This window comes from Zonotrichia leucophrys, chromosome 10 (assembly GCF_028769735.1).
Source record: "Zonotrichia leucophrys gambelii isolate GWCS_2022_RI chromosome 10, RI_Zleu_2.0, whole genome shotgun sequence".
Taxonomy (NCBI): Eukaryota; Metazoa; Chordata; class Aves; order Passeriformes; family Passerellidae; genus Zonotrichia; species Zonotrichia leucophrys.
Window position 1 is genome coordinate 6,287,155 of NC_088180.1, and position 27,880 is coordinate 6,315,034.

General features: G+C 39.3%; 1 protein-coding gene across 1 annotated transcript in view; it reads right to left on the reverse strand.

The window, feature by feature from the left end:
- Positions 1 to 768: 768 nt before the first annotated feature.
- CHRFAM7A (CHRNA7 (exons 5-10) and FAM7A (exons A-E) fusion) overlaps positions 769 to 27,880 on the reverse strand; it is a 38,337-nt gene continuing 11,225 nt past the window's right edge. The window contains exons 3-10 of the mRNA XM_064722104.1: positions 19,523 to 19,567; positions 15,616 to 15,725; positions 10,918 to 10,997; positions 9,615 to 9,782; positions 9,044 to 9,238; positions 7,730 to 7,816; positions 6,963 to 7,072; positions 769 to 4,912 (exon numbers count right to left, since the gene is read on the reverse strand). Coding sequence (XP_064578174.1) covers positions 4,394 to 4,912; positions 6,963 to 7,072; positions 7,730 to 7,816; positions 9,044 to 9,238; positions 9,615 to 9,782; positions 10,918 to 10,997; positions 15,616 to 15,725; positions 19,523 to 19,567 — 1,314 coding nt within the window. The 3' untranslated portion in view covers positions 769 to 4,393. The remainder of the gene's footprint in view (positions 4,913 to 6,962; positions 7,073 to 7,729; positions 7,817 to 9,043; positions 9,239 to 9,614; positions 9,783 to 10,917; positions 10,998 to 15,615; positions 15,726 to 19,522; positions 19,568 to 27,880) is intronic.

Below are 27,880 nucleotides of genomic sequence, written 5' to 3' on the forward strand. Positions count from 1 at the left end.
GTGGAGTGGGAGTGATGGGGAGTTCAGGGACAGTGCCAGGAGCCTGCCTGCCGTGTGCTAAGCCCTGTTGGGCTCACTGAAGCCTGACAGTAAATGTGACCCAGGTTGTCCTGCTCCTCAGCACTGGAGAAGGGTGGGGCACACTGGCAGAGTGAGCAGCACCAGCCTCACTTGAGTTCTGACATTGTGACCCTGGCAGCTCTTCCCCAGGGACAGCCTGGGGTCAGTAACAACTGCAGGCTTGAATGCCTCGTGGTGCCCTGGACCAAGGTGGTCTTCTCCAGCTGTTCCTTACTTAGGGAAGCATGAAGAGAATGAAGTCTTGGGTTCAGCAACCCTTGATCTTTCACTTCTGGCACATGCTCAGCAGGGTGTTGTAAAGAAAGGAAGCTGTTTCAGCACATGGGCAGGAGAACTCATCTCTTTGCAAGAAACTGCACTGACACATCCTTTTGCATCTGAGGGATATTCTGCTGATTAGATATTTTTTCAATAGTAGCCAACAAACAAACTTTGCAGCTGGCAAAACCAACAATTTATTCAGCTGGTATGGATTTGTTTTCTCTCTCTTCTGTGTTAAACTTGAAAAAATAAATTAGTATTGGCATTGAGGCCAGTCCAAAATTTACATGGTATATCAGTCCTTCTCAGTTAACTTTGATTGCTTACATAAGACTGAAGTAATATATGTTTGGTGTGGGACTGGTTGGCAGGAGGATATGAATTTATATTTCATTATCAAAGAACACTGTCATCCCAGATTGATATAACCACAGACATCTTTCTTCCTTTTATGGCTATTCATGTTTTCTACCACTTGGGTTTTTTCCACGTTAGCAAAATGAAAAAGAATCAAAAGTCTCTTGATCTAAGTCTTTTATTTGTACTGGACTGAAAAGGCATTGAGTTGCTTGTATGACAATCAATACCTGACAGATGTAACATCTTTTTCTAATGCCCTTTATGCAATGTTTCTTAATGTAAAAAATAGTAAAACAAAAGAAAGAAAATCTGGGGCTTTGGTTTACCTTCTTGTCTTGTTAAAGAAGGTGAAGAATTGAATTGTCACAGGTGAACTGAGAGTACATCCTGCAGCTAGAGAATGTAAAGAGAATTTAAAGAAATCTTTAAAAAAAAGTCTTACATAGTATTATCAATTCCTATATAAAATAATTTCATATTTTAAATACTTTTTACATAATTTATCTGTATTTAAAACTAAGTTTTTAAAATTTTATGTTTGGAACCTTTTTGGCATTAACACCTAAATAATTTTTTTAATATTAAAAAATCTTTTAAATATTCAATATGTTTCCATATAAAAACAGAAGAAGTAATGTACATTGTTCACACATAGTATTGTACATGACATCTGAGCTCTAGAGTGAGCTTCTGAATTTGTCAGGCAAGTCATAGCTTAGTTGTGGTGAACCACTTCTTATTCTCTCTCTGGACTCTTTAAGATTATAACAGATCTTTACCATCAATATGTAGGCTTTAATATTATATACACATACTCTATACAGTATTTAATTTCCATCTCTATGCCCAGAATTGTAAATAAATATTTTTTTTCACAGCATTTAGATCAAAATATTGTTTAGCACATACACAAATATATTTAAGACACACACAAGTTGACAAGAACCATACCAATTTTGCTCGGCTCAGTTACAGGAAAATTTAACTTAGAGGTGCCAAGTAACATAATGGAGGAGTCACTCTTACATTTAAAATGTATCATTAACTTGTTAGCAAATGTTTACAGGTTGTGTCAACAGTAGGAAAATGAGGGTTCCTTTGTCCCCTTGGTGCATTTGCATTGACCCTGCCAGTGATAAAGGCAGTGTGGGCAGAATGCTGGTGTCTCACAGCCCCTTCAGCAGCACCCCCAGCTCTCTGACAGCTTTACCAACCCACTGGGACAGACTCTGGCAGGACTTCATGTAAGGACAAACTCTCCAGTTTTTAAGGATAGGCATGTCTGTCACTGAAAATGAAGTTTACTGTCAAATTGTAGCTTTCTTTCTCTATCCTCCTGTATTTAGAAAGATGATTTCCACAGATACTGTAAAGGGATTTGGGTGGCAAGAGGGGGACTCTCATGCTTCCTATACCACATGCATCAGGGACTGTGAGTGCAATAGTTGTGTTCCATTGTGCAAGGTAATCCTCAAAGGTCTTCATTTGTCTTTGAAAAGCTGTTCTCCAAGAGGACCTCAAAAATTTACAAAGACTAAATGGAACACTCTATATTGCTATTTAGGGATACTTGCAGCAGGAAAAAATACCAATGCAAATGAACATTCTCATCAGGAAGCCTAGCCTAGAAAGATTACCCAGAAGAGGAGCACATGCCACAAGATATGTGCAGTTATTCACAAATGAACAAAACTCACATTTCAGAGTTTGCACTCATAGTTTCCCATTGAAATGCAATCTATAAACTAGAAACTATTTGCAGGAATTATTACGTGGCTTATTCTTAATAGTTGTTCCTGAAAACCTAACTTCTTCACAAGTAATTCTGACACATAATTTCAGGATGAATTTACAAGAAGTTTGAATGTTTTGCTTGTGTCTTTAAAGTGTGAGATTTGGAATGCACCTTCAGGAAAACAAAATTCATAAACTGAGAAATATCCTGCTGCCTTTCACTCCTCCTGCCCTATCTCAGGCACGAAGGTGCTTGTACAAGGTGTTCAATCAGGTGAAGAGTGGTACCTGGGGTGACTTTGGGCTTGCTTTCAATGAAATTTGCTTTCAAGGGAGCAGACTCTGAGAAGGAAATTGTTACTTAGGGAGGATAAGCATTGTAGCAACTTGATTTTAATCCATCTTAAGAGATAAACTGAGGCCTTGAGTTTATTTCACAGTAAAAACATGGTACAACCACAGGCCTCTGTGTCTCTGAAGGCCTCAGCCAAAAAATTTGGATTCTGTAGGACAGAGGATGCAACCAATGCTAAACTAATCCTCAGCCACATCTTTTACCACTTATAGCACTGGTTAGGAATACTGGTGTGCCATTGAGAGACTAATTCTCAGCTCTTTTTTACACACAAAGTTTCAGCTCCTGGTATTCTCAGCTCAGCCCTTTCCATTAAGACATCAAAGTGACATCAAAACTAAGCATATATTGACAAGATAATTTCAAATCCAAAAATAACAAAGTGCTGAACTATTGGTTTTGCTTTTGCAAAAGTCTGTCTAGACAGGAAAATTTGTATTTAAGTTTTTACCTTTCCTTGGATATATCTGCAGTGTGTATATATAAATAGATATTTATACAGTTAATAGTTTACATCAGAAGAAAGAACCTTTATTACTCATCAGTACTCATCTGATGTAAGAGTGAGCAGAAAAGGTGTAGTTTTCTTGTAAAGACAATGTTATGGTGACTCAACAGGAGTTATATAAAAGGCTAAGCATACAACATATCAAACATTTAATTTTTAAATAAAAACCTTGATCTCAGGATTTAATGGCTTTTTTTGCTTTAGATTCTTCATTTATGCTTAAGCCTGTACAAGACATTGAGTTACATTTTCCACACTGGAATCCAGTTAACAGTAATGAGACAAGCATTGGGGGTTGGGTTTTTTAAACAAGTGGTGATGAAGGCATCTTAAATCAATCATTTTTATTTTTGATAGTTAAAATGGCTATTAGTTGAAAGAATGCCTTTCTGGGAAAAGGAAGAAGTAGTAAACTGTAACAATTATTGTGAACCCTGTTTTAGAATTCAAGCCAAATTTCTAGGTCAAATTCAGAAAGATATGAAGGACAAGTTATGTGGTGTGTCCTCTCAGCTTTCAGGTTTCTGGGTCTTAGACAAATTCAAAATCCTGAGAGTCATATATGTTGTATGCAAAGTGCATGGAGGGAGTTACAGGGTGCAAGTGAGGGGCTGAAGAGCTACATTAGACATTTCTCCCTTTTCTCTGTTTGAGCAGCCATTTGGATTTAATCTGAAACGTGTTTATGATCACTCATTCAAATAGATAAGATGGACTCTGCTATCCTTTATAACAAATCCTGGAAGAAGTGCCATTTCTGACATTGCCTACCTCTTATTTTGGAACAGCCAGTTTGAACATGTGTAAGAGGTGGTGGTGGTTCAATACCCCATCCTTCTGAAGGGACTTGCAGCCACTTGGCATTTTCCACAAAAGAGTGCTCAGAGGAGCTACGTAGACACAGCCCAGAGAGAAACTCGTGGCTTCCCTTCTGAAATGGTGCCATTCTTCTAAAAGGAACTCAGGACCAGAGGGCAGGGGGGGCAAAAGAAAGCAGACAGTGAGAAGCATTATAGTCATTAAAAACAAGCAGTAAAAGACCCCACATTCTTATTTGCTACATACCAATCAGAGAAGCAGGTTTTAGTTAGGAGTTAAGCAAAATCTTTAGACACAGCCTCTACAAAGTTTGGTGCTGACATTAAAATACCAATTGTACAAATGATTGTGAATACTGAGAAGGCCATCAAACAGAGCCGATCCACTACAGAGGCTGCAAATTTCCATTCATTGCAAATGGCTTCCTCTTCATCCTGGTCTCTGAATCGGTTTGCAATGTACCTGACCTCTTCCAAAATCTTAGCCAAGTCTGGGTCCCCTTCAGAGGGGTGCCCACTGTGCAGAAGGTTTTCTTCATCTGTCGGTGAGCAGGTCATCCTCCCACAGATGACCCCGGAATCAGTGGTGGGTGTGCAGTGAACCCCCTCCAGCCCCCTGAAGCCAATGTAGAGCATGTTGCCATTGCTGGACTGCTGGCCACTCACAGTGTTCATCTCCACGCTGGACAGGCTGCAGCGCCGCTGTTTGTGCTGGCAGGCAGGACGCACTTTATCTTCCCCCGGCCTTTTCATCCTCAGAAACCAAGCACACCAGTTCAGAAGGATGATTCTTGTCTGAAAGAACATTTTTGAGAATAAGCATCTCTTCACACAGCCACTGTCTCTGGTGCTGCTGGTGTCCAGGCAGCTGGGGTGACTGCTCCCTGGTGTCTGCTTAGCCTGCACCGTGTTCTAGAAAATGCTGCTGGAATTTTCCAGCTGGTTACTTTACCAATCACTGGGGTTCTTTACTTATTCTAGCAATGCTATTGATTGCCTCAGGCTGAATATCAGTACTGGGACTCCCCCTTCTCAGCTGGCAATGTCCATAGTGTTGATTCTTCCTGACACTTGAACAGTGACATGGCAGCCCTTTCCACCTTTACTAAAAGCTATGAGTTAGACAAAACCAAACCAAGCTCTTACTGAAGAAGAGTTAATTTTTAATAGTCTTAATAATACTGCTTTGGATGATAGTCAATAAAGTTACAATTCTTTTTCTCTTATTTGTGCTCTAATATTCAATTCATATCTATTACTGTTTGGGTGGGGCTGCTGAAACAGATTTTGGACTGGACTGGACCACCAAGCTTTAAAATATTATGGCTCTGTTCTCGTATTGTGTTCACAATGGTTCGTTGCAGATTTTAGAAAAGAGATCTGGATATAACATGAAGAAAATACGGAAAAATTACTTTGATTTAAAAAAAAATACTTTGCAGATTTTATCTGTGTATGTCATTTTACTGTTTTCTACATTAGCTTAATCCAGCCTTACAGAAAATGCAGGAAAGCCAGAGACTGTTCCATTTCATTCCACTTCAAATGAAAACTTCTGTAATTTATTTAAATCAGATTTTAAGAGCTCATTCCAGCATTTTTTTCAGAGTTCTAATGAAATATTATTGTATCATATAATATGCAAACTTTTTCCTTTAATTAATATTAGATTTGATCCATTTATTCTGACAGTGGATTCTTACTCAGAGTAGTTACATGCAAATATCTGAGTCAGAGACAGATCTTGCCCTATTACTTTTTTAACACTATCAAGCTCTACCAAGAAGGATAAAATTATGTTAAATGAGGGCCTTATCCAAAATTCACCAGTGTCCAAATAATGTTTGTTGGATTTCAGCTTCTCAACAGTACAGCTCATCCTCAACCTCAAGTACTCTGTTTTTAGAGGATGTTTGGCTCGGTACTAAACATTGTCCCCTTTAGGTCATCAAACACACGTCTAAAGAGATCTACCTTTAATTCTCTTCACTGAAATTTATTTTCAAGTCACCACCCCAGGACAAGCCAGGGAATACCTCATTATCTCTTGTCCTCAGGGTGCTGCTGTATGCACATTTTTCCATCTAGTAAGGATAATAATATCTCATTGTTCTAGACAGAAAAAAGAAGAAAGGTCTTTCCATCTTCAGAAAGGCCTGATGCTGCCATGAGCTGGGTGAAGTCAAAGGAGGAGACATTTAGCTGATGACAGCAGTGTGGAGTAATCTAATATCAGCACAACATTCTCTGTAAAACCCACCCCCCCCCCCCAGAAGGACATTATTTAAAGAGTCTTTTATGAGCTTTGAAAAAATATTTTAATTCTTTGGACTGTACAGATGTTCTTGAAAAGAGATATTAATACCAGGATTTTCAGAGAAAATTCCACTTTAACTGCCATCTTTAACAGATGCTCCTAAGGCTATGCATGTTTCTGTTTGGGCAGCAGCTAAGGATGGAGCAGCTGCACCTCAAGGCAATATATTTCATGCATTTCTCATCTCCATCAACAATCTATTCTTCTACCTGGCTCACTTCTAACATCTGGAGGTTATTTGAAAATCACCTTCATTTATATATTTAGGTTTTAAAAACATCCTGAGTTGCATGTAGCTGTTTTGAAGGACATGAGAAGTTAGTGGGGGTATATTCATTCTCTCTTGTACACAAATGTTTTCTAAGAAACCAGCCACATGGAACATATCTGGATACCTCATTTCTGGTGAAACTTCTTTTCCAAACAAACTGTCTGGGAGGAATTTATATGTTTTTAACAGTAGGAGGTAATCATGGACCCCTGGCTGGACATTTATGCAATGGATAGTGAAGGAAAATCAAACCTTACCCATTTAGGCATTTTTCCTCCATCTGGATCATGATGGTGGTATTGTAGAACAATAACAGTGACAACAACAGAAAGACCAACAATAATCATAGTGCTGGCAAAATACTGAGCTGCAAAATAAAGAAATCATTACAGGTACATACTTTGGCTGTATATAATATAGCTTTAATAAGGAGTGTTTATATATGCATTCATAGCATTTAGTTTTTTGTCCAGTTTAGTGCTGCTCTAGGTACTTTTGAAAGATTTTCTCAACACCAGAAATAATGGACATTATTTTGAGGGGATAGCCAGTGTTTAGCTGTTGTTTTTGTAAAACTGAGCACCTGCCTTTTTTAAGAAACCTTGACACAGTCTGCCTTCTAATTTTATTTCAGCATTATTGTATAAACTGACTGGCACTTGTTTTGAAAAGTTTCTCTTTTTGCTTGAACAATTACAGAGAGAAGATTTAATTACATTTAGCTCATGTGTTCCAGTTTCCTAATCGGAATTAGGAATACAGAACATAATTGGGCCAATTGTGTCAAAACCGCAACAAATTCTTCCATGGAAAATTGATTCTCTTATTCTTTCCCCAAATATACATAGATTGTTTATTTCATTCAGAGCAGAGAGCACCCATCAGAGCTCTTACCAATTGGCAATATTTTTCTAATTCAGTTAAAGTCATCCATTTTACAGCTGGTGATTTGCCTTAAGGCTGGCCTTTGTGCAAAGTCACAGTACCTTGTTTGCTAAAAAAATCCAAGTGACTAAAAGCTTACCAATTAAGGGCACAGAGTCAGAGGTTGCTGGCATAATTTCAGCTACAAGCAGCATGAAGACAGTGAGAGACAATAAAACTGTTATACCTGAAAAATAAGTATGAAGCATGAAATCATATCAGTAGCTGGTAATTACAACAGTAAGAGAAACAATGAATCTGAAGGAATGTTCTCTGCAAGATGCAATCCCACTGTAACCCTGCTCCAGCACGTTAGTGGTACTCCTGTCCATCCTTGTACTGCCTCATTTTCAGGGTAGCAGTGCTGCCAAACCTGTACCAATGCTTGCACACACATGGATATTTTTACATCCTTCTAATGGTTCAATTTTTATCATTATTTGGTAATTAGCTGAGGCAAATCAAAGCAATTCTTGCACTATATTAGCTTTAGAAACATAGTGTGAATCTGAGTATTTGAACATTGGACCCTTGGTTAATTGTCATGGAAGCTACAGGTGGTGTGATACATAAATTTCCTCAAAAGCAGATTTGCTGCCTTGGATGGGCTTTGGTATCCTTTGATATTAGTGTTGGGTTCTGCAGGGGATTATGCCCAAGTAGTCTGGACTGTTGATTTTTGGAGTTTGACTTCTGTTGCTCAGTGATGAGCTCCTATCTTTCTAGAAAAAGACTTAACTCTTAACTGGACTTAAACAATAATGAGTCATTGTCAGGTGGGAAAGGATTAAGGAACAAAGAATTCATCTTAAAATATGGTGAAGGGCAACTTAATTAAGGAGATTATTACCCCTCAGTTAAACCATATTCTGGAGAAATGTCAATTTTTCTACATTTAAACAGCAATGTTTACTTAGCAGAAGTCAGTTAATTTGAATTTTGTATGGGACAAAAGGTTTCTTTACATAGTTAAACTCCATCTTAATGATCAAGAACTCAAGATCAGATTTGTTTCACAAATCATTCCTTAAGTTAAAATTCACTAAAAAAAGGTGAAATAAGAGCAATTAGAATCAATCTTTCTGAGAAGACACCATAGGTTCTTAATGCAATTCAATATTAAAAGGAAGTATTAAGAAGAATTCAGTGTTAGTGTTCAAATGTGTATTTGTGAGCTTAAGCTTCACCTAATGAGAGATTCGACAAATAAATGTCAAAAAATGAAAGCCTACTTCTTAAGGAAGGTACTCAGGAATTGTTTATGCCTCTGCTGGTTCAGCATCAAACACTAAAAATAACTCATGAGCCAGGACATACAAACTATTCCTCCTGCCTAAGACTCTTTAAAAAGAAACTTTAAAAGGACAACTTCTTTTGTCTTAGTCATATTTACAATATCCTATTAATACTTCACCTAGTGAGATTTTTTCTCCTGAGTCTGCTGGAAGCAGGAAAACCAGCAAGGCAAGTGCAGAGATCAGGACACAAGGAATGAGGAGATTGAGGCCATAATAGAGAGTCCTGCGTCTCATGGTAACTGTGAAGGTTACATCTGGGTAGGGCTCTTTACAACATTCGTAAAAGCTCTCAGTCCTCTTCCCAGGAACTCCTGTGGAGGAGGAAAGAGGAAGAAAACCAGAGATTAATGAGAATAAACTGTGTATTATATAGTGTTTATTTTTGAAAAGGAGAAATTTAGTTTTCCAAGTTTTGCTACAGGTCAAACTACTTAAGCTTAATCTCCAGTTTTTCTTAGCTGATAAAGGAAAATCAGATAAAAGATACTTACAGAACTCAAGCAGCAAATTTATCTCTTTTTTAATGTGGATTTGCATCTGAGATCTGTTCTCAAGAGTTTCAAATGTCACTGGCTAGGTCATTTATTAATTTAATTTCTGTCTTCATTTCCCAATTGTTACTCCATCCACTTTGGCAGTGGAGACAAGGCTGCAAGTTCACAGTGTAACCGGGAATGGAGAGCTTACCTACTAAATCCCATTCTCCATTTGAAATATAGCCAGATATATCTGCTTCTTGCATTTGTAAGTCCAAGGACCAGCCTCCATAAGTCCAGGATCCAAACTTCAGGTTACATTTCTGAACATCAAAGGGAAACCAGCGTACATCTATGTAGCACGAGCTCTTAAATATGCCTAGGTGAGATTTGAAACAAGAGCACGAAATTTAAATGCTTGTTCCACAGAATTTCATGTACATTTTGTAACCAGAACTTGTTCTACGTTGTGCCTTCTGCTTTTAATTTATAAAGCATCTTTAATCTCAGTCCTATCTTGACATGTAAAGAGCAAAAATCAGTCATAGAGAAGGCAAAGAACTGTGCCATTAATGTATTGATGTTATTTGCTGTTTTTTAAGGATACTCTTCCATTTTGGCACATAGTGGAAGAATATTCAGATAAGAAGTCAGATTTCTAGATACAGTATTTCAGGAAGAAATGAAGCAGAATATGTAATCTGTTTCTATTTCTTTACTGACTGAAGTAAGAAATCTTGAAACATAAGAAATCCTGAAATATTTATTTGCTGTTTTATTAGATTTATATGATATTGATTTACTGAGGAAAGTGAGCTTTTTCTTTTTCACTTGTTGAGTCAGACCCTGTCCTTCAGCATCTTTCAGAACTGAACTGAAAAATCCCCACCAAATGGAATATCTTAAGAGAACATCTTAAATCAAGAAGCAAACCCCTGAAACCCTCTGGACATCTTAGGCAGAAAACCTAATTTGTCTGGAAAGCATTTGCTCTAGTGCTATGGTTTGCAAAATTCACATGCTAGGAGGAGTTCATTTTAATGATTATGCTAATTGAGTTGGGGAAGAGAAACAGTGCTCCACTGCTGTACATCCAGACCAAAAATTGTTTTGATGAAGCATTCATTGAATCATTTCAAATAGAAATACATCCAAGATGTTACTAAGCATCTTACTGTAAAGTTAACATATTCATAAAAGAAACACTAAAATAATGAAATAAAAAATTATTGAGGCATTACCATTACTTTAATAAATATCTTTTGATAGTAAGGATTTCCAAACTTCTGAAATTGTGTATTGTGACAGAAGAATTTCCATAATTGTAATAAAACATGTATCTTGTATGAGAGTTTTCATGCAAAGGTGTTAACCATATAACCATAATGCTCGTAGGCTTACATCTATCAGATGATGCTAGCTAAACAAATAAAATGTAAGAGAATTTATGGCAAATTTGAAACCACATCATGCACAAGTAATCTACCAAAATTTATGACATGCAAAGAGCCTACCTGGTGGCAGGTACTGGCAATGTCCTGAAGAATTGACTAAAACATTAGTGTGAAAAGTAGCATCAAATCTTTCATCAGCACTAGAACAGAGGAAAAACAAAATGGGTTATTTGCTCTTTGACTGGCTGAAGAATGTCTGAAACAAATCTCTTCTCATAAAAGGACGATGTCACCCCTAAAACTTGACAGCTTTTTTCCTGCCATCAGTTTTCTGTGGCCTCGGAGTAACTGGCCTGATCCTTCTGGGTTTGCTCCTGATTAAGAGCTGTAAGGCAAGGTCAGCCACCTCATTCTTGCCACTCACCTGCCCGTTAGATTCATTACAGTGCCTTGGCTCTATTGATTTCCTTTTGGAAAGTAAGCACTTTTTAAAAACTTCTCAAGCAACTGTACAGGGAAATCTGTTCTCTTGGTGTCTATGTTAACAGCATCTAATGACTGCTGAGGAGATGGATACTCCAGTGTCTGCGTGTTCCTACTTCTTTGTATGGGTGACCATTATTGCAACATTTCATACATGAGATCCTTTAGTGCAGCTCCAGCCTTCATTATTTACCTCAGACCCCACAAATTGCATTCAGACAAGAAGAAAAAGCAGCCCTGTTTGATGTGTCAGTGTAGTGGTGTGGCCAGCACTGCCCTCTGTGCTGTATCTAGACAGCAAGTCTCTAGAAAAATAATCATAATGTCATTTGGAGAGTGCTCCAAATGATGAATTTGTATCTACTGCCAAGGAATAGCTCAGTTCTGTCTGGCAGGAATTTACCAGGCGTTAATATTTTAAGGGCTTCTAGATGGGAACCACAATGAGGCACAGGCTACAATTGTGGTGCTGCTGTAGGCTCCAAGCTGGGGGGGGTGGGTGGCACCTGGGGCAAGTGCAGAGCCAGCTGGGCAGGGCAGGGGAGCCACACAAGCCTCAGGCTCTGGATGCTTGCAGCAATCTGGACTTCAAAACCTGTGTATCTCCAGATTGACTGCAACACTACAAGTCTCTAATGTCTCTTTGCCTATTAGTAGTATCTCATAATTTTCTAATCACCTTTAAGATATCATCAGACAAACAGTAAAAATCTGAGATGGTCATAAAGTGAAATATTCATAACTCTAGGAGTAAATCAAGTATATTAAAAGGTGTTTTTTAGCAGGAAAACTCTTATTGAAATATTATTTTCTTTGAAAAGAGGAATTTAATATTTGATCTATTCTGATTCAAATTTTGTGTCTCAGAAGTTAAAATAAAGCAACTGTTATTTTAAATGTTTTTAATATGCATTTTATTTCCTCCTTCTGTACTTGAATAACTTAGATTTTAAAAAATATCGGGACTGGTTGGTGAAATTTGCAGACAAGAAAAAGCTAAATCCAAATAATTACTTGCCCATCTAAAGTTGCACTTTTTCCTGTGGTGAGCAGAAGGCTCAGAAGTATTGAAAATACTTGCAAGTATTTAATGTGAACTTAGAAGAGAAGCAGAAAGTCTCAGCATTGAGTATGTTTGATGCCTGATTTTAGCACACTGAGGGGCAAAGGCAGCTCAGGTCTGAGGCCACTGAGCAGGGTAAGCCACTCCTTCAGCTTCACAGCTCATGGCTGCACTCTCCCCGTTTGTGTTGCAGCTCCTCTTCCAGCTGGAGCTCTAATTCTTCTCCTTCCACATCTTGGCTGCCTCTTTTTGTGATATTTTTAAGGAACTGGTACTGCAAAAATCTCTACTGATTGCATTGCCAGATTTGGTAGAGGATACTGGGGAGAGGGGCAGCAAGATCACACACACGTTCACCCAGGTGTGCAGGCACACCTGTGCATGGGTCTCATTTCCTTAAAAACCAGACCTAAACTCCTCCAACAAGGTTCTGTATGAGACAAATAATTGCTTTGACTTGAAATTAATAAGGGTTAGATGATGGCATTCAAATAAGTAGTCAAATTTAGGATGTAAAATTATCTGTGCCACACAAATCACTTGTTAAGTGGGAATTAATGACTCCTGGGCTGGGTTCTGTTCTCTTCCTCTGGAGTGGAGAGTAGTTAAACACCAGGGAGCTGATTCTAAGACCTTGCTGCTGTTTCTGGTAATTGGCAAAAATAGAATTTTCACAAGAACACAAATGATCAAGGAATCTTGATTTCATTTCCACATGACTTTGCCTTTCATAGGCACATTCTTAAAAGAATATCCAGTGGTAGTCAGATTCAAACATGAAATTCTTTTTTTCTGAGAAAGGAGCATCTGTTTTTCCATGCTGTGCTTCTAATCATTTCTGAAATGCACTGCTTCTATTGGGAATGCACTAAGTAGCTTGAAGAGACTGGACTGAAATGGAATGTAATGATAGCAAATAATTTCTGTTACATTTCCTCTTCAGGGTATAACCACTTGTAAGCAGATATTGATTACAGGACATTGAGATTACAAAGCTGGACCTAGCAGATAGAATCTCACTGGGACCTAACCTCACGTTTATAACACTGGAAAAATAAAACTCTTTAAATGAGACATACTTCTAGAATTTTTGTAATTCCATGAAATACTGAACAATATGTGGCCATTTGGAAAATAATCCCACCAGAAATGAACACTTTTAATAAGTGTAGTTAAAAGTGGAATACAGTCCACATGACACTAACACAGCCAATCCTGGAATTTGTACAAAGGCCTAGATTTTCTTTTCTCAGATGAACTGGCCCTGCTCTATCCACAATAGACTGGATGTAAAATTTAATACAGCTGCCACAGTTTCTCTGTACTAGGCTGTAGCAAGATGTGTAAGAACTCAAGGCATAGTGAAACATGCATTCATTAAAGTGGAAAGTGAATTTATAGTTCATTAATTTCTCTGTAACTGCAGATGCATGTCCCTAGTGAAGCATAGAAATTGAAAGCATCTATCTCAAAATGGCATGTCACTAGAAGGGAACATCATAATATTCCCTATGTAATTTCAAACAGGCATAAGAATTTATTTTAAATAGCTTTGCTCTCTGACTAAACTCTGCATAAGATTTTTGGATTAAATATGTGTTTGTAACAGAGAAACTGCAGAATAATTATTTCATGACTGAGTCATAGTTAACAATCTGAAGAGTTGAAAATCTGTATTAACAGAAAAATTGTGGTTTCAGTTTTCCAGGTTACTGTGACCCTTCTCATTCTATAACCCACCCCAGCTACAGTTAGCATGCATATATTAATATGACTAATTCCTAAACTATTACCCTTTCAGTTTGGATATACTTAAATACTGCAGCCTAAATCATCAGGCACATTGCAAGTCTCTCCCAGGTATGTGATATAAATCAGGAAGAATATTGTCATAACTCATTTTTTTTTAAATCACTAAATTGCTGTTGTAGAGTACCAATTTCATGGTATACACAGCATGCTGTTCATCAGGACAATGGAAATGAAGGTGTCATTTGTCAGATCCTGCCAAGAACACTGTCAGTTATGGAATCAGGGTAGCTAGAGATCCCTCAGTGTTAGCTGTACCTCTGGGACAGCAGCACCACAATGCAGGCCCTAGAGAAGTACCCAGGGCCTGGCAAAGGCTGCCCCTGGAGCTGTTATTCCATTATTGCACTGCAACAGCCCCTGGGACTGCAGCTCTGAATATAAAGGTGCTCCCCGAAAGGCGAATGGGGGGAAAATGCAGCTGCCATTGGAGCAGCCATTCTCTAGGACTTGTTACAACAAAGAGCACTCCTGAAGTGGGAAGGGGGATCAGAGGTTGATAAGCACAGCAGGGTGTGTTCTTAAGAGACACAGGGCAGAGAAGCAAAGGAAGGAATGCCATCAGGGAGACAAAAGGTTCATCTCATCTGCACAGGCAGCTAAAAATGTACCCTGGCCACCACAGCAGAGCCAGTGCTCCATGTGCACAGCAGATTAAGTTCTTTCCAGCACCTGGGCAACAGCACACAAGCCCACAACAACTGCAGCAAAAGGAAACTTGTTATAGAACAGGCAGCTCTCAGTGTTTTATTTTTTGAACTAAATTCCACAATGGGAACTACCATGGAACAGTACAGCCAAAGAATCTCTCAATGTCAGCCAAAGGTTCTGCAGTGGATTGATGGCAATCTGTCTGTCCCTGAAATAGGCCCAACTCTGAACAGTTTGACAAGGAGAGCAGCAAATATCTCAGCTATTTTTGTAGCAGGAGGAAAGAATAACACCAAAGCTGGACATGGAAAAATGTAAAGATCCTTCCTGGCAATTACCTCTCCTGTCTATAGTGAAACCCAAACTAAACCCTGACAAGCAAACATCAAATTTGAATTCCCCTGTAACTATTTAGACCAAAAAATTTCAGAGAAAATTATCATTATCCATACCATTAAACACCATCTCATAAAAGCTACTCAATTAGAATGGTGGTAGGGATAATATTGTTATTCACAAAGTGTTTGCAAATATGTCCTTCTCTTCTGTGAACAGGAGACTGGTAATTTTCCAGTATTCCAAACACCTAGAAAGTTTTGGAGAATTATTTTAAAATCTAGGCATTTTGATGAGATGATTGTCATTTACCTTGCCCTTACCATTTGTTTGGCCAGGGTGCTAGAAAACTTCATGTAGACTCCCTTTCCCAGGAAAGGCTGGAGCAGTTGAGCTTTCAAGGGAAATTTTGCAAGTCTATAATTCTATGATCTTCCCTCCATCCCCCCCCCACACACAAAGAAAATTGTATCTACCTGTTATAGAGGAGAATATCAGGCTTCCAAATCAGTCCATCAGGAAAACGAACATTCTTCACTCCTGGGTATTCAGACACATTCCACTGCAGATAATGATCTGTCCAGTACTAAGCCATACACACAAAAATTAAGTTAGGTCATCTCATCCACTGCTTTACTCTAGTTCTTTAGGGACTGGGTGGGCTGAAACAATAGGTGTTCTCTTGTTTAGCTTCAGGGACTGAAATGTTTGGAAAGAGTGAATTAAGCCACCTAGAGCACAATGGAACTCATAAACCCCTCATTTTCAATTCGCACTGCAGTGCACATTACAGCCTAGAAGACATTTGGAGTGCTTGAGTTTTGTTGTTCACACTGTCTCAGGTGCCAGTTTGGGATTGAACTGCTTTTATAATTTATACAGTAACTTCCATTATCTTTATCTTCATAGAGACCTTTGTTTGCTGTGGCTGGAAATTCTCAGGTTGTAGTACCTTGCTCATAGGCATGGGGTAGAGCAGCCAGCATTCACTGCTGACAGAAGATGACTGTGATGGCACAAGGGTAATGCCAGCAGGAGGTCTTGGCAGCTCCTGGGCCTGGCTTTGCCCAAACTCTGAGGCAGATGCTCCATGGCACAGGTTTTCTCCCTGGCTGGCACTTCCTGCACTGGAGGCAGCTGCCCTGGGGCTGCCTGTGCTCCTTCCAGCCCAGGCCTGGCTGCTGGCACAGGCAGGCTGGCACAGTTGCACCAGCAGAGCTTTGATCTGAGCTCAGCACTGCTAAATCCCACACTCTGACATTGAAACATATGGTGGAGCAGAGCCCCAGCCTGCAGCCAGTTGAGCACTGTGGCAGCCCCAGCAAGCCTCCTGCACTCCAGGAGTATTTTCCTGCTGTATTTTCCTGAAACGGAGGTTGTACATCATCCCTTCCTGCGCAAATGGGTTGTCATGATACTAGGGTGGTTTCTGTTGAGCACCAAGGGTATAAGGAATAGTGTTCAATTCATTTTACAAAATTTACCAAATTTTCTCTGTCTATGCTTCATTATGTGCTTCTCTGTATCTCCATTATTATGTTTATATTAACTTCACTTGGCTGTAGGTGTCATGTAACTTACAGGAGGGCTTGTCCAGATTTACCAAGTTGCAATGCCAAATGTTAATTTCTTAAATGTAAACTTTTAAATGGGTGAGTAAATGTACAACACCCCTTGTGTCTAGCGGTCCTTGTCAAAATGTTTGATAGACATTAAGGTCAGGAAAAATTGCCAGTGGGTATTGTGGAGGTAAATGTTATTGGTCATTCTCATGGGGTATTCACATCAAACTGGTCTATGGAATTCCTTGCATTACTGTCACAGGCAAGTTTTGATTTGATACTCCAAGTTACCAGTCAGCCTCATGCTGCAGGTATTCAAATGCATTCTTGTACCTTTACAACAGCATAAAAACAATTTTGATGCATTCAGCACAACTAATAGCATTCATCATGCAGCTTTTGTGAGGTGTTTACTATATTTATTCTTGGCCTGTGCTTCTATATTTATCTCATTCATTTTTTGCTACATTTGTAGCAAAATCAGACAAAAGATCTGAGTCATGCACTGTTTTTTTCCTTTAGCTTTACAGATAATAGTTTTTAATGGAAATCTTCAATTACTTGGCTTTGTTCATAGTTCTTGGTTTCACAGTTCCCTAGTTAAGATACATGTGCTGCTTGCAGCCAACTATACACAACTTCTGTGAGCTGACCAACTGCTTCTCATATTTTTTCAGAAGTTTTACATGCATTTTCCCAGTAAGCTGTTTTACATGAACTTCTTGGTTGACGAATGTCACTGTAATTTTTTTACCACTTCGTCTTTGTGTAACGTAGAAGTCCTGAGATGCCAGGATAATCTGTTTTTTCCAAAGACCGGCAATGTAAGCAAATCAGCTGTGTGGGTTTAAGGCACTGGAAGCTGTGGCTCAGTGGCTTTGGGTGACTCATCCTCAGGAGCTGCCAGAGCAGGTCACACTCGTGGTGGCAGGGCCAGGTCTGGCAGGCTGCATTCACTGCCAGCTGAAGTAGATATCAACATATCCAATCATTTCCTAGCCCAGCTTACGTTAGGAGTTCCCATGGCCACGGCTCTGTAGCACAGGGTGATGCTGAGTGACGTAAATCCAAGGGCAGCAGAAAACTTAATAGCCAAGGCTGCATTAGAGATCACGTTAAACAGATTGATGGTTGCTCTGTCAGCCCCGTGTACAAAGTGCTCACCCGTCCAGCAGGGCATGATCTGCTTCATTTTGCTTTAACTTTAGAACTCCTGTTAAAGGAGCTGAAGCACCTTTAATTTGGATTAAAATGGCAAAGAGCTCAGGGTGCTTTGGTTAGTACCAATCTGTGTGATTAAGCAAGGCTCCTGCTATAACTTAGATCAAGTTTTAGATTTTTGATGCTGAACAGTATTGCCATGGAGTAATGGTCAGATGAAATAGTCTGCCTGTATAAATACTAGATTTATATTCCCCTTTCTCTCAAGTTATTTTTTGCATTTAAGTATTTTGGGGATAATTACACAAAATATGTTTAAGGTACATTGTATCATAAAATTTATTAAAGATACGTTGCTGATTATATACACATATATATCAAGGAATGCAATGGAGAGAGATTCAGGGAAAAACTTATTTCAGATGATTCTAAGAGAATGACACGTGTTTGTCTTAAGCTTTGCTTTGACTCTGTCTAGAACACCATTAATAGACAGTTAATATGCAAACACTTATATTTTTATGTCTACTCAAGCCATGAGGAGTGGCTACATTTTTTGTAGTAACCAAGTGATCTGTTCATTGCAGTCTTAAGGCGCTTCATATCCAGTATGTGCGAAGGTGAATAAATCAAAAGAAATACAGAATGTATAATATAATAAAAAATTTCCTAAGGGGAAAAAAAAACAAACTCAAAAAGGATAAGGATGCTGTGAGATCAAAGAAATGTAAAATAAATTACAGCCTCTTGAGTACAAAGTGTTGTATCATTTACTGGTAAGAAATCATAGGAACTATGGTCTTTGTAGCTAAAAGCCAAAAACATATTATACTGACAGTTTTAATCCTGCTGTACAACAGGCCTCTATAAAAGCATGAGCTGAGTGCTTCTTCCATGGAGATTTTCTTTGTAAATATGTGGAATAGCCATGCTATTCTTACAGATCATCAGAATAGTCTTTCCTTTGTTTCCCAAGGCCTACCCCAGGGCAAGTGAGGTGCTCAATTTAAAATGTTACAATAAAATTAAAAATAATGCCTTTAAACAGAATGAGCTGGTAAAAGAAACTGAAAGGTATAAAGTTTCTGCAAATCTATGTGATTGTTTGTAGTAATAAAAATCTTCTGTAACTTCTGTGACTTCCTTAACCTAACACGGTGCTCAGCTGGTTTCTGTAGTACTGATGGGAATTCAGCTAATGGCAAATTCTCATCCATGCTGCTGTAGGTGGAGAAAACTCCACATCACCATCTTTGCAGAGCTTAAGACAAACTTATGGTAGAAATGTTTGTGGATGCATTAGGACTCCACAGGAGTCAGCATGCTAAGAAGCACCATGTTAATTCTGAGTCATAATGTAACCTTTCAGAGAAAACAATTTCAAAATACTCTCACAAAGTTCTTGAATTATCTATTATCTCTTCCACTCATTAAAAAGTGAGTAAAGATTGACTTCTGCCCAACAATACTGGCCATGAGTTAATAAGGACAAAGTTCTCTGCTGTGGTATCTAGTAGTAGCAAAGAAAATCTGACATGGAATTAGGAGTCAACTAATATATTCTCTACAGACCTGAAAGTTTTCTAAAATTCAAACCCCTCACCAGATTAAACTCTAAAACTGAAGGGGAAAAACAAACATACTTTGTTTCAAAACTTACCATTTGTAGCCAAATATTTGTTGTTAATACTTGATTCTTTTCATCCTGGAGGGAAGGAGGAGAGGAAGAAGAAAAAAACAAACCCCAGTTTAGTATTATTTAGATAAAGTAATACCATTAAATACATTTGATGATTTTTAAATAACCAGTTGTGCCAAAGTACCTTTCAAAGCAATGGGAATCATTGCCACTCACTCATTGGAATCGAAGTTTTCACAGGAACTTTTAAATTCCAATTTAATATTACTGCTACCAATCAAACTGTCTCCTGGGGGTATCCTTCTGCCAGACTCTTCCCTGGGGCTCCTTCTTTAATAAAGAGTCTCCAAAGGCAAGGCAGATTACAGCAGAGGCTGCCTGTGCCACCTTTCTTAGCAGAAGCCCTGGCACTAATTAACCTTACCCAGCAGACAGAGGCAGGCAGTAGGAAAACAAGGAGCAAAGTGTGGCTAAGCTCAGCTGAGGGGTGTTGGGGCCACTCTGAGGAGCTGCTGAACAGGCAAGGGGCACCCCTGGGGTCAGTGGAACTGTACAAAAAGTGCTGCATCAGCTTTACCAGAAAACTTGTCAGCGCAGGATATTGTTATTCTTTGAAGGCCTTTCCCTGCACTCCTGTGCCTGATGTAAGTTCAGGTGACACAGCAGGCATCTGAATGTTAATGCTGAAGTTGTAGACTTTAATTCTTCACTGCTCAGACACAGGAAATTATCAGTGACCTTTTTCTGTGGAGATACCATATCAGCATCCACCTGGGTGGTGTGAAGCTAATGGAATACACTATATATGCAGTTAGTATTCCACATTTTCCACTCTGAGCACACAATCCCTGTCCCAACACCAAAGCTCCATTTACAGTCTGAGAAGATGTCACAGGAAATTCAGTCACCTGTACAGCCTCAACTGCCAGAGTTGTTCATATGTCTAGACCTCTGAACTTACATCTGTCACTCTTGAACTTAAATGTCATTCCTAAATAACAAAAAAATGGCCAAAAATGTTTAATCACATACAATTAAATACCCCTTTTTAATAACGCACTTTACTAAAGGTAAATAAGGTAAATTTTCCCCTTCTGTTCTTGTTTTGTGAACTACTAACCAAAAAGAACTCCTGAGAAACCTTTCATTGCAACCATTTTAGATCAGCACATTAGTAGGAAGTTACACAGCATGTAAAATCAAATGCCCTGCAAGGGACAATGGCATTTTTAAAGCAAGAGAAACCTTTTGAGGAGCAGCATCAGTAAATGTATGAAAGTGTTACTAGGCTGTGTGTAATCACAACTAAATGTCCAACATACAAATAGAAAGATTTTAAATAAAGATGCCAATGTGCATGAATAAAGTCTACTATCATGCACACTCCTACCTTGCTTTAAAAAAAAGTAGCATAAAAATATAAATAATCACAGACCACAGCTAGTCATTCAGCACTTTTCCTCTCTATTTTCTGCTTCATCACCTCCATGAACCTTTTTCAAAACTATCTCAAGTGGGCAACTCATTTAAATGGCATCCTGGGGAAACAGGTCTCCAACCATTTGCTTTCAGAAATCCATTATTAAGCTCCACTGAATCTGCATGTGAAGGCATTGCTGAAGATGTCAGCCAAGCAAAGCAGTAATTAACTTGCACTAGTAGCTGTTATTCTCTAGCCCCACAAACATTAATTTGGAGCCTCTCTCAGCCTGCTTATGGTGTTAGAGCACTACAAAACTAGTTTGTATGGGATCTTTAATTCATGAAAGAAGAAATAATCTTTAAGAGATCATTTATCTCACCAGAACTAAAGTCTATTGGGAAGGGTTGCCAGCTCAGGGCATGTAAAATCTCCATGTTTCTATTCATCATAGGCAATTTTATGTAAGATAGAAATATTGCCAATAATAACTTGTCCTCCAAAGTAACTTGTCCTTAGTAATATTTTCTGAAAGCTCTATGTGCTGTCCCAGGTGAACATGAGAAGTTCCTATAATGCTATGCCCCAGTTCAGCACCTGAGCAAAGCTGAGAGCACCACTGCTGGGTGGTTTCTCTGTACACCTACAACTGCCTACTCAGAGGCACAGAGCAATTCAGAATCCATTATGTTGCAGGAAGCCTGCTTCAGGACTATTAGCAGAATGGCATGGTTAAATCCTGAGTTAAATTCCCAGTGTGATCTCTTTCTACACTTGAATGGCCCTAGCTTTAAATTAGTGATGTTTCAAAAAGTCCTTTTCAGCAGCCAGAAAGGGATTGTACTGAAGCTGGGGTGTTGCTGGTGCTGTGAGGATCTGCTGGGAGGGCCTGAGCCCACAGCACAGACATGGGAACTATTTTAGGAGTGGCAGGAAGGAGCCTCTACCATCAGTGCACATCACAGTGCCAGGCCAGAGAGCTGCCACTGAGCACTCACATAGCAGAGCTGAGGGGCACAGCAGAGTGTCAAAGCAGCTGTGCTGCTGGCAGCATGATTCAGCTGCCTGCCACTGCCAGGCACAGGGCAGAGCCATCACAGGTTGGCATGCAGGACACTCTGCAAGCGTATTCTGAAAGCCAGGAGTTATTCTGAAGTGTCAGCTTTCACTCAAACCTAGCTCAAAGAGCCTATTCTGAGAGCACTGACTCAAATGCGACTTGTACTGTAGAGACAAGCCCTGAGTGAAGATGGCCCTTGTTGTTTTCATGGTATTTCTTTCTGTTATTTGAAGCATTTAGAGTCTGAAAGAGGGTTACATATGAGCTAAGTAATTTCCACTTGGATCACTATATTTAAGGTTCCATCAGTGTTTGAATCATAAATCATTGCTCCTCAGATATAAAAACTTTACTGCCTGCTGAGGCTTGGTTTATAGCAGTGTTTTGAGTTTTTAATACTGTTTGTTGGAGCAAACAATTTCCAATCTTTTAGTCATTGTTGGATCGACTCATCCATCACTAGAGGAAAGGTTCTGATTTTGGAGGGTTTGTCATTCGCTGTGGCCCCAAGTGAAGCTGGTAAAAGATGGGGCAGGAGACATCCTGCAGGGTTTCTCCCTGCTTAGGAGAGGTTTTTTGGACATTGTTTTAAATGCTTCACAGCAAACTACATTAGCACTCTTTTCAACAGAGCTGTGCAAGTACCTCCCTGTAAAATGATGGGTGGGCTTGAAAGGCTTCAAAGAACTTCACCAGTTTTGTCACTTCATTTTGTAAACACTTACAGAACACTTCATGTGTTTTGACACAAAAACAAGGAAGCTCCTGTTACAAACCCTTTCTGCTATAAAGGAGGAAAGAAAAATGGCTTTACATGTTGGAGAATCATCCCAAGAGAGAAAGAGATCAGGCACTGTATCAGGTTGTTGAGATTGGTGTAGTTTTTCCTCCATACCAGCTGCCTTAAGGTACTTGCTGTTCAGGCAATAGCCAAGTAGCCCTGCTGCTGGACATTTAGCTTTCCTTGGCACAGTGGGAGGTGGGTGGAGGCTGCTTTGGCCATCTCCATCCATAACTGCAGAGAGGACAGGTGGTGAATTGCTACTGGACTGCTTGCCATGTTCCTTTGTGGCAGTGCAGTTAATGAAAGGAAAGTAGCTGACATCAGGAGACTTGACTAGTTCTTGATTCATTTTTGAAGGTAGAGGTAATAATTTCTGCAAGTCTTTGAAGGAAATTGCACTGACTCCATTCTTCCAGTTCCCACTCCTGGTTTTGTCTGTTTTTTCAATTTCTACAATCCATTGGACTGATCACCTTTGGAAACACAGTTACCAGTGTCTCAAATTATCCTTCCCTTACCCTGTGTTCCTCAGAGTATATAAAAGAAGAGAGAAACTCGATAATGCTTTGTGAAAGGTGTTAGCCTGGACATTACAAGCTCTGTAATGATATCTGTAGACTTTCAAATGGATTTCAGCACATGTAGCATCCACACTAGAAAAACTACATGGCAACTGCAAGGGGAAAAAGAACTAAAATAAAGCTGCATGCCAAGAGAGTGGCATGCAGTGATGTGCAGCCCCTAGCAAGAAACACACACTTCCCAGGGACTAGCCTAAGGTGATATTCTAACTAAAATCTATGAGCTGTAATTTCTGCACTTCACATTTAGATTCTTTATTTTTATGTGGTTGAATCTCACCTAAATTATAGAAAAAATTATGGCTCTTTGAACTGGGCTTCAATTACTTTCAACCTTAATAAAGACTTTGGAAGAACATTTTAAGACATCACTTGTTACAGCATAATACTATGTTCCTGATTAGTACCCTCTAGCAAAACTGAAACTAATAACTGTGGTCTGAAGTTAACAACACTCTGACAGCCAGTGAGAAACATGCAAGACACTTTCTTTACTTTACGTGATTTTCACTTTTCTGTGCTTGAATGTCATCCTACTGAAACCAGCAGGTTAGGCAGTTCATTAGCTCTTATTGTCTCAGCACTTGCTCATTAAACATTCTCAACATCATCTGATCCACAGTGTCAAATTACCTGTGCCTACTGGCATTCCCCCCTGCCTCATTTTAAGTCCTGTTATGTTCAATTTTTGTTTCACACAGCTTGGGGTTTCCTTCCTGCTCCTTTTTAGGGTCATGCATTGAGCTCTAAAGTGTAGCACTAAAGTGTATCAGCTGAAAAAGCCTGAATTCCTACAGGCTTAGTCCTGAGAGGATAGGCTGGAGGGTGAGCTAAGCACTCATAAACTGGCCAGGTGACAGAAGATTGGTGCTATGTCCATACTTCAGGCAGCCATAGTGGCAGGATGAACCCAAGATCCTCAGCAGTCATGGAGAGTAGTGAGAGGGCTGCACTCCCCTCCCTGCCCTGGTGCTGGGGCACAGCAGCTCCCTGTGTGACCAACCTGCAGGAGAGGCCAGAGCAGGGGCTGCTCCAGCTCCACTCATCTGCAGCCCTGAGAGCACCACGGTGACCTCTCAGTCTTCCCACAGTAAGTCATTGTGGGGGTTTATTGAAAATATCCTCTCCCTGTGCCAATGTTAAAGCTGTATTTTGCTATTAAAGGTGGCTCAGGGCTTCTTAGTCATGCAGACAAAATTGAATTTTGCTATCTCAGGGTGAGGATAAAAATCAGTTACTTTAAAAAGCCATCCTGGTGCTTCTGCAGGGACACTGAAATGAAGACTGCAGCTGCTGGCCAAGGACTACCCCTGATCACCCATAGGTGTGGCCTGGAGCTGCAGCCAGTGTTGGTCTTGAAGAATGTAGTAGAGGGAATTAAGAAGGGAGGTTTGTATAGGAATAAAAAGCCAAACAAAGTTGTTAATGTGAAGAAGTGAAAGTTGTCAAAGTGAAAAAGGTTGTTCAAGCAAAAGAAAGATGAAGAAACAGTCAGTGTATATGATTTGTGACATAAAAGATTGGAATTCCTGACGCCTCTTTCTCACCTGACTTCCTTTTCACCATGAAAGGAATAGGCCATTGCAATTACCCTTCACTGCAGTGGTCAGCAATAGACCTTTTTATAAAGTAAAATGGTTTTTACTCAGCTTACAGCACATATTTCCAATTAAGCAGAAAATGCTGTGTAAACAGTTAATACCACTGCATAAATAATATTCATAATATTCCATGATCCAGCATGTGAGATTCAGCATCAGGAACAGACAAAAGAATGTTTCTGATTTCTTAAAAATAGGTGCAAAAGACAGAAAAATATTCAATATTCAGATTTTGGCTCCTTCAGACCTTTAGGGGTAATTGCAGCTGTGCTCAGGATTTAGTTAAGTATTTCCTGTAGCATTAAGGTTTTATAGTGAAATCTCCAAAACCCAGCCTGCAAATATCTTCATTACTTGGTGTGCTTCTTGATATTTGATTTAATTTTTTCTACCTTTTTTTAAATCAAAGAATTAAACTATAAAGTCCAACCAAAATGGGAGTAGTTAATTAAAATGAAATTTGAAAACTTCTCTTCCACTGAGCTCTTAGGTTTATTAGATTTGTGATGGATGGCATATGAATGGCTCTTCATGCAGTCTGCATGCTGGAGGTCTTTGAAATAAAGAATGGCTCAGGAGAATTGCTCCTGGCTGGGAAAAGTGGAGTTTTGTTGATAGAGATAACAGACTGGCACAGATTGCTGCCATTATCCATTTTGATTTTTTAGGAAAGGTGACTTTGGACTGTAAATTTAATGAGGAATGAGGCAATAAATGGCTATTCTGGGGCTGAGATGCTTAATTGTTATGTATGGAAAACAGGTAGTTTCCCTCTGTGAACACCTCTTCCTCCCATTAATTTGTTATGCAGTGAATAAAGTTATTAAGTCCCCTAAACTTCAGCATTTTCCTGGTTTGGGCTGGTTTCACTTCTTCAATTCTTCTTATTTCAACCCATGTGTTTTACCTTTTCTTTCTGATTCTCCTCCCCACCAGGGGAGGGGCCTGAGTGAGCAACTGCATGCACTGTTTTAATTTCTAGTTGGGGTGAAACCATGGCAGGCATATTCTGAACTCAGCCTGCATGTTCCATAACCCTGCAGGGCAGAGTGGCAGTACCAGTGCAGTGACAGCTTCTCTGTTTCCTGTGTGAATCCGCTGAGTGCTGTGGCAAGGACCAAGGCTAGAAAGTACAGCAGGAAAAGAGAATGCAGTGGAACACTGGGAAAAAGCTGAAAGCAGAGTGTTAGGGCTAATGACTGTTGTGTGTAGGCTCAATTCTATAAACAAATTTAAAATATTTCTAGGAGAGAGCCATTTTTATTCCAGTGACGTTTTCTGCATGGGATGGGTGGGATTAAGGTCTGATTCTGCACTCTAATTCTATTTCTTTTTTGTTTTGGAACTGTGTCCTACATTCAGTAATTCAGCCTGGCCATATTTACTAGAACTATTTCTTCTGTAAATCAAGGAGTGAGCCTCACTAGAAATAATTCTTGATAACCAAACATTCCAGCTCAAGTTACCTCTCCTTAGCAGAGTGCTCTTTTGGTGTTGTTAGTTCAATTTTGTGCAGCTTCTCACCTATAAAATTTGTCCTGTCTTCATAAATATTTCCTTAACTAGCCTGTAATGTTTAAAGTTCAATATATGGAAGCTTTATTTCAAAGCAATGCCTGCTTGTACCATTTTCCTTTGAAATGCACTCCTCCAGGCTGGACTAGGTATATACATGTAATGCTATTTTTAAAATTACTTTCTAGAATATGCTGCTTAGTGTTTATTGAGCATTTTCCTGTCTTGACAGTTTGTAAACATATCTCATCCAGAACATCTGAAATTGTTCAGATTATTTATTCTCTTGTCGGGTTTTTTTAACCAAATTGTTTAAAATGCAGATATATTAATAGAAAATCAACAAATGGATTTTTTAAAAATTACATTGTAAATCTTCCCTCTATCCTACAAGCACATTATTTTCAGCAAATTAAACAAAAGGAAAAATGTGTCTCTCCGGCAAGAGAAGGGCCAGGCTGGGCAGAGCAGTGTGAGCTCAGTGTGAATGGAACTTGGTGCTGGAAGCAGGGGGTGCAGAGGCTGTGCTTGAGCCACAGGGGTCTCCAGGTTCTGTGGGATGGAAACTGCAGAAACTGTGGGATGGAGACTCTGCAAGTCACTCAGCCACACTCCTGAGGAAAAGCATCCAGCACCTGGGAGGGAGGGAATGGCAGAAGAGGAAAGGAAAGCTCCAGGTGTGAGGGGTGGACAGGTGCCCCAGTTTACAGTTCTGGTCTGTACTTAACACTTGAGCCACTACATATTTAATACAAGGTTTACTATGAGCTTACACATAGTTACAGTTCAGGCTTTAGGTACTGTAGAGTTTGACCTATGTGGAAGTCTGAAAAAATTGGGGATTTTCAGACATGTTCTGTATGGATATTGAAGCCTGGAGTTCCTCTCTCTCTCATGCACTGTTCAGGTGTGCATGGAGTGAAACAAAGCACTGGGGAAGTAAACCTGAATGTAACAGACAAGTATGCTTCTGCTTAGAGCTGGAGTTCTGAGAAAGTTGAAAAGTTTCTGAAGTTAAAATGCTAAAATATTGTTAGAGCATTCTGTGTTGCTGGGATAGGAGTAGATGTTCATTTTTGGCATTCTGAATATCTCTTTTTCTATTTTTTTAAAATCTAGAAAAATACAATTTGAATTTTACCTGGGTTAAGGTTGAGTTTGGACTATGAGATAAGGAGTCTGATTACTTTGCTTAACCTAATTCAGGTGAACTCTGAGGGAGGTTGTTTGTTTTGCCTTTTTTTTTTTTAACTTGCACTGTTTGTGTCTGGAAAAGGCCAGCATTTTCTCCACACCAACTTGTCTTATATACTTCTGTAGAAAGCATTTGCTTTCTCCCCAGTTTCTTGATATTGCTTTAAAAGAAAGGCAGTTTGCTCAGACCACACACAGGTCTCCCCAGATAGATGCAAATCCAT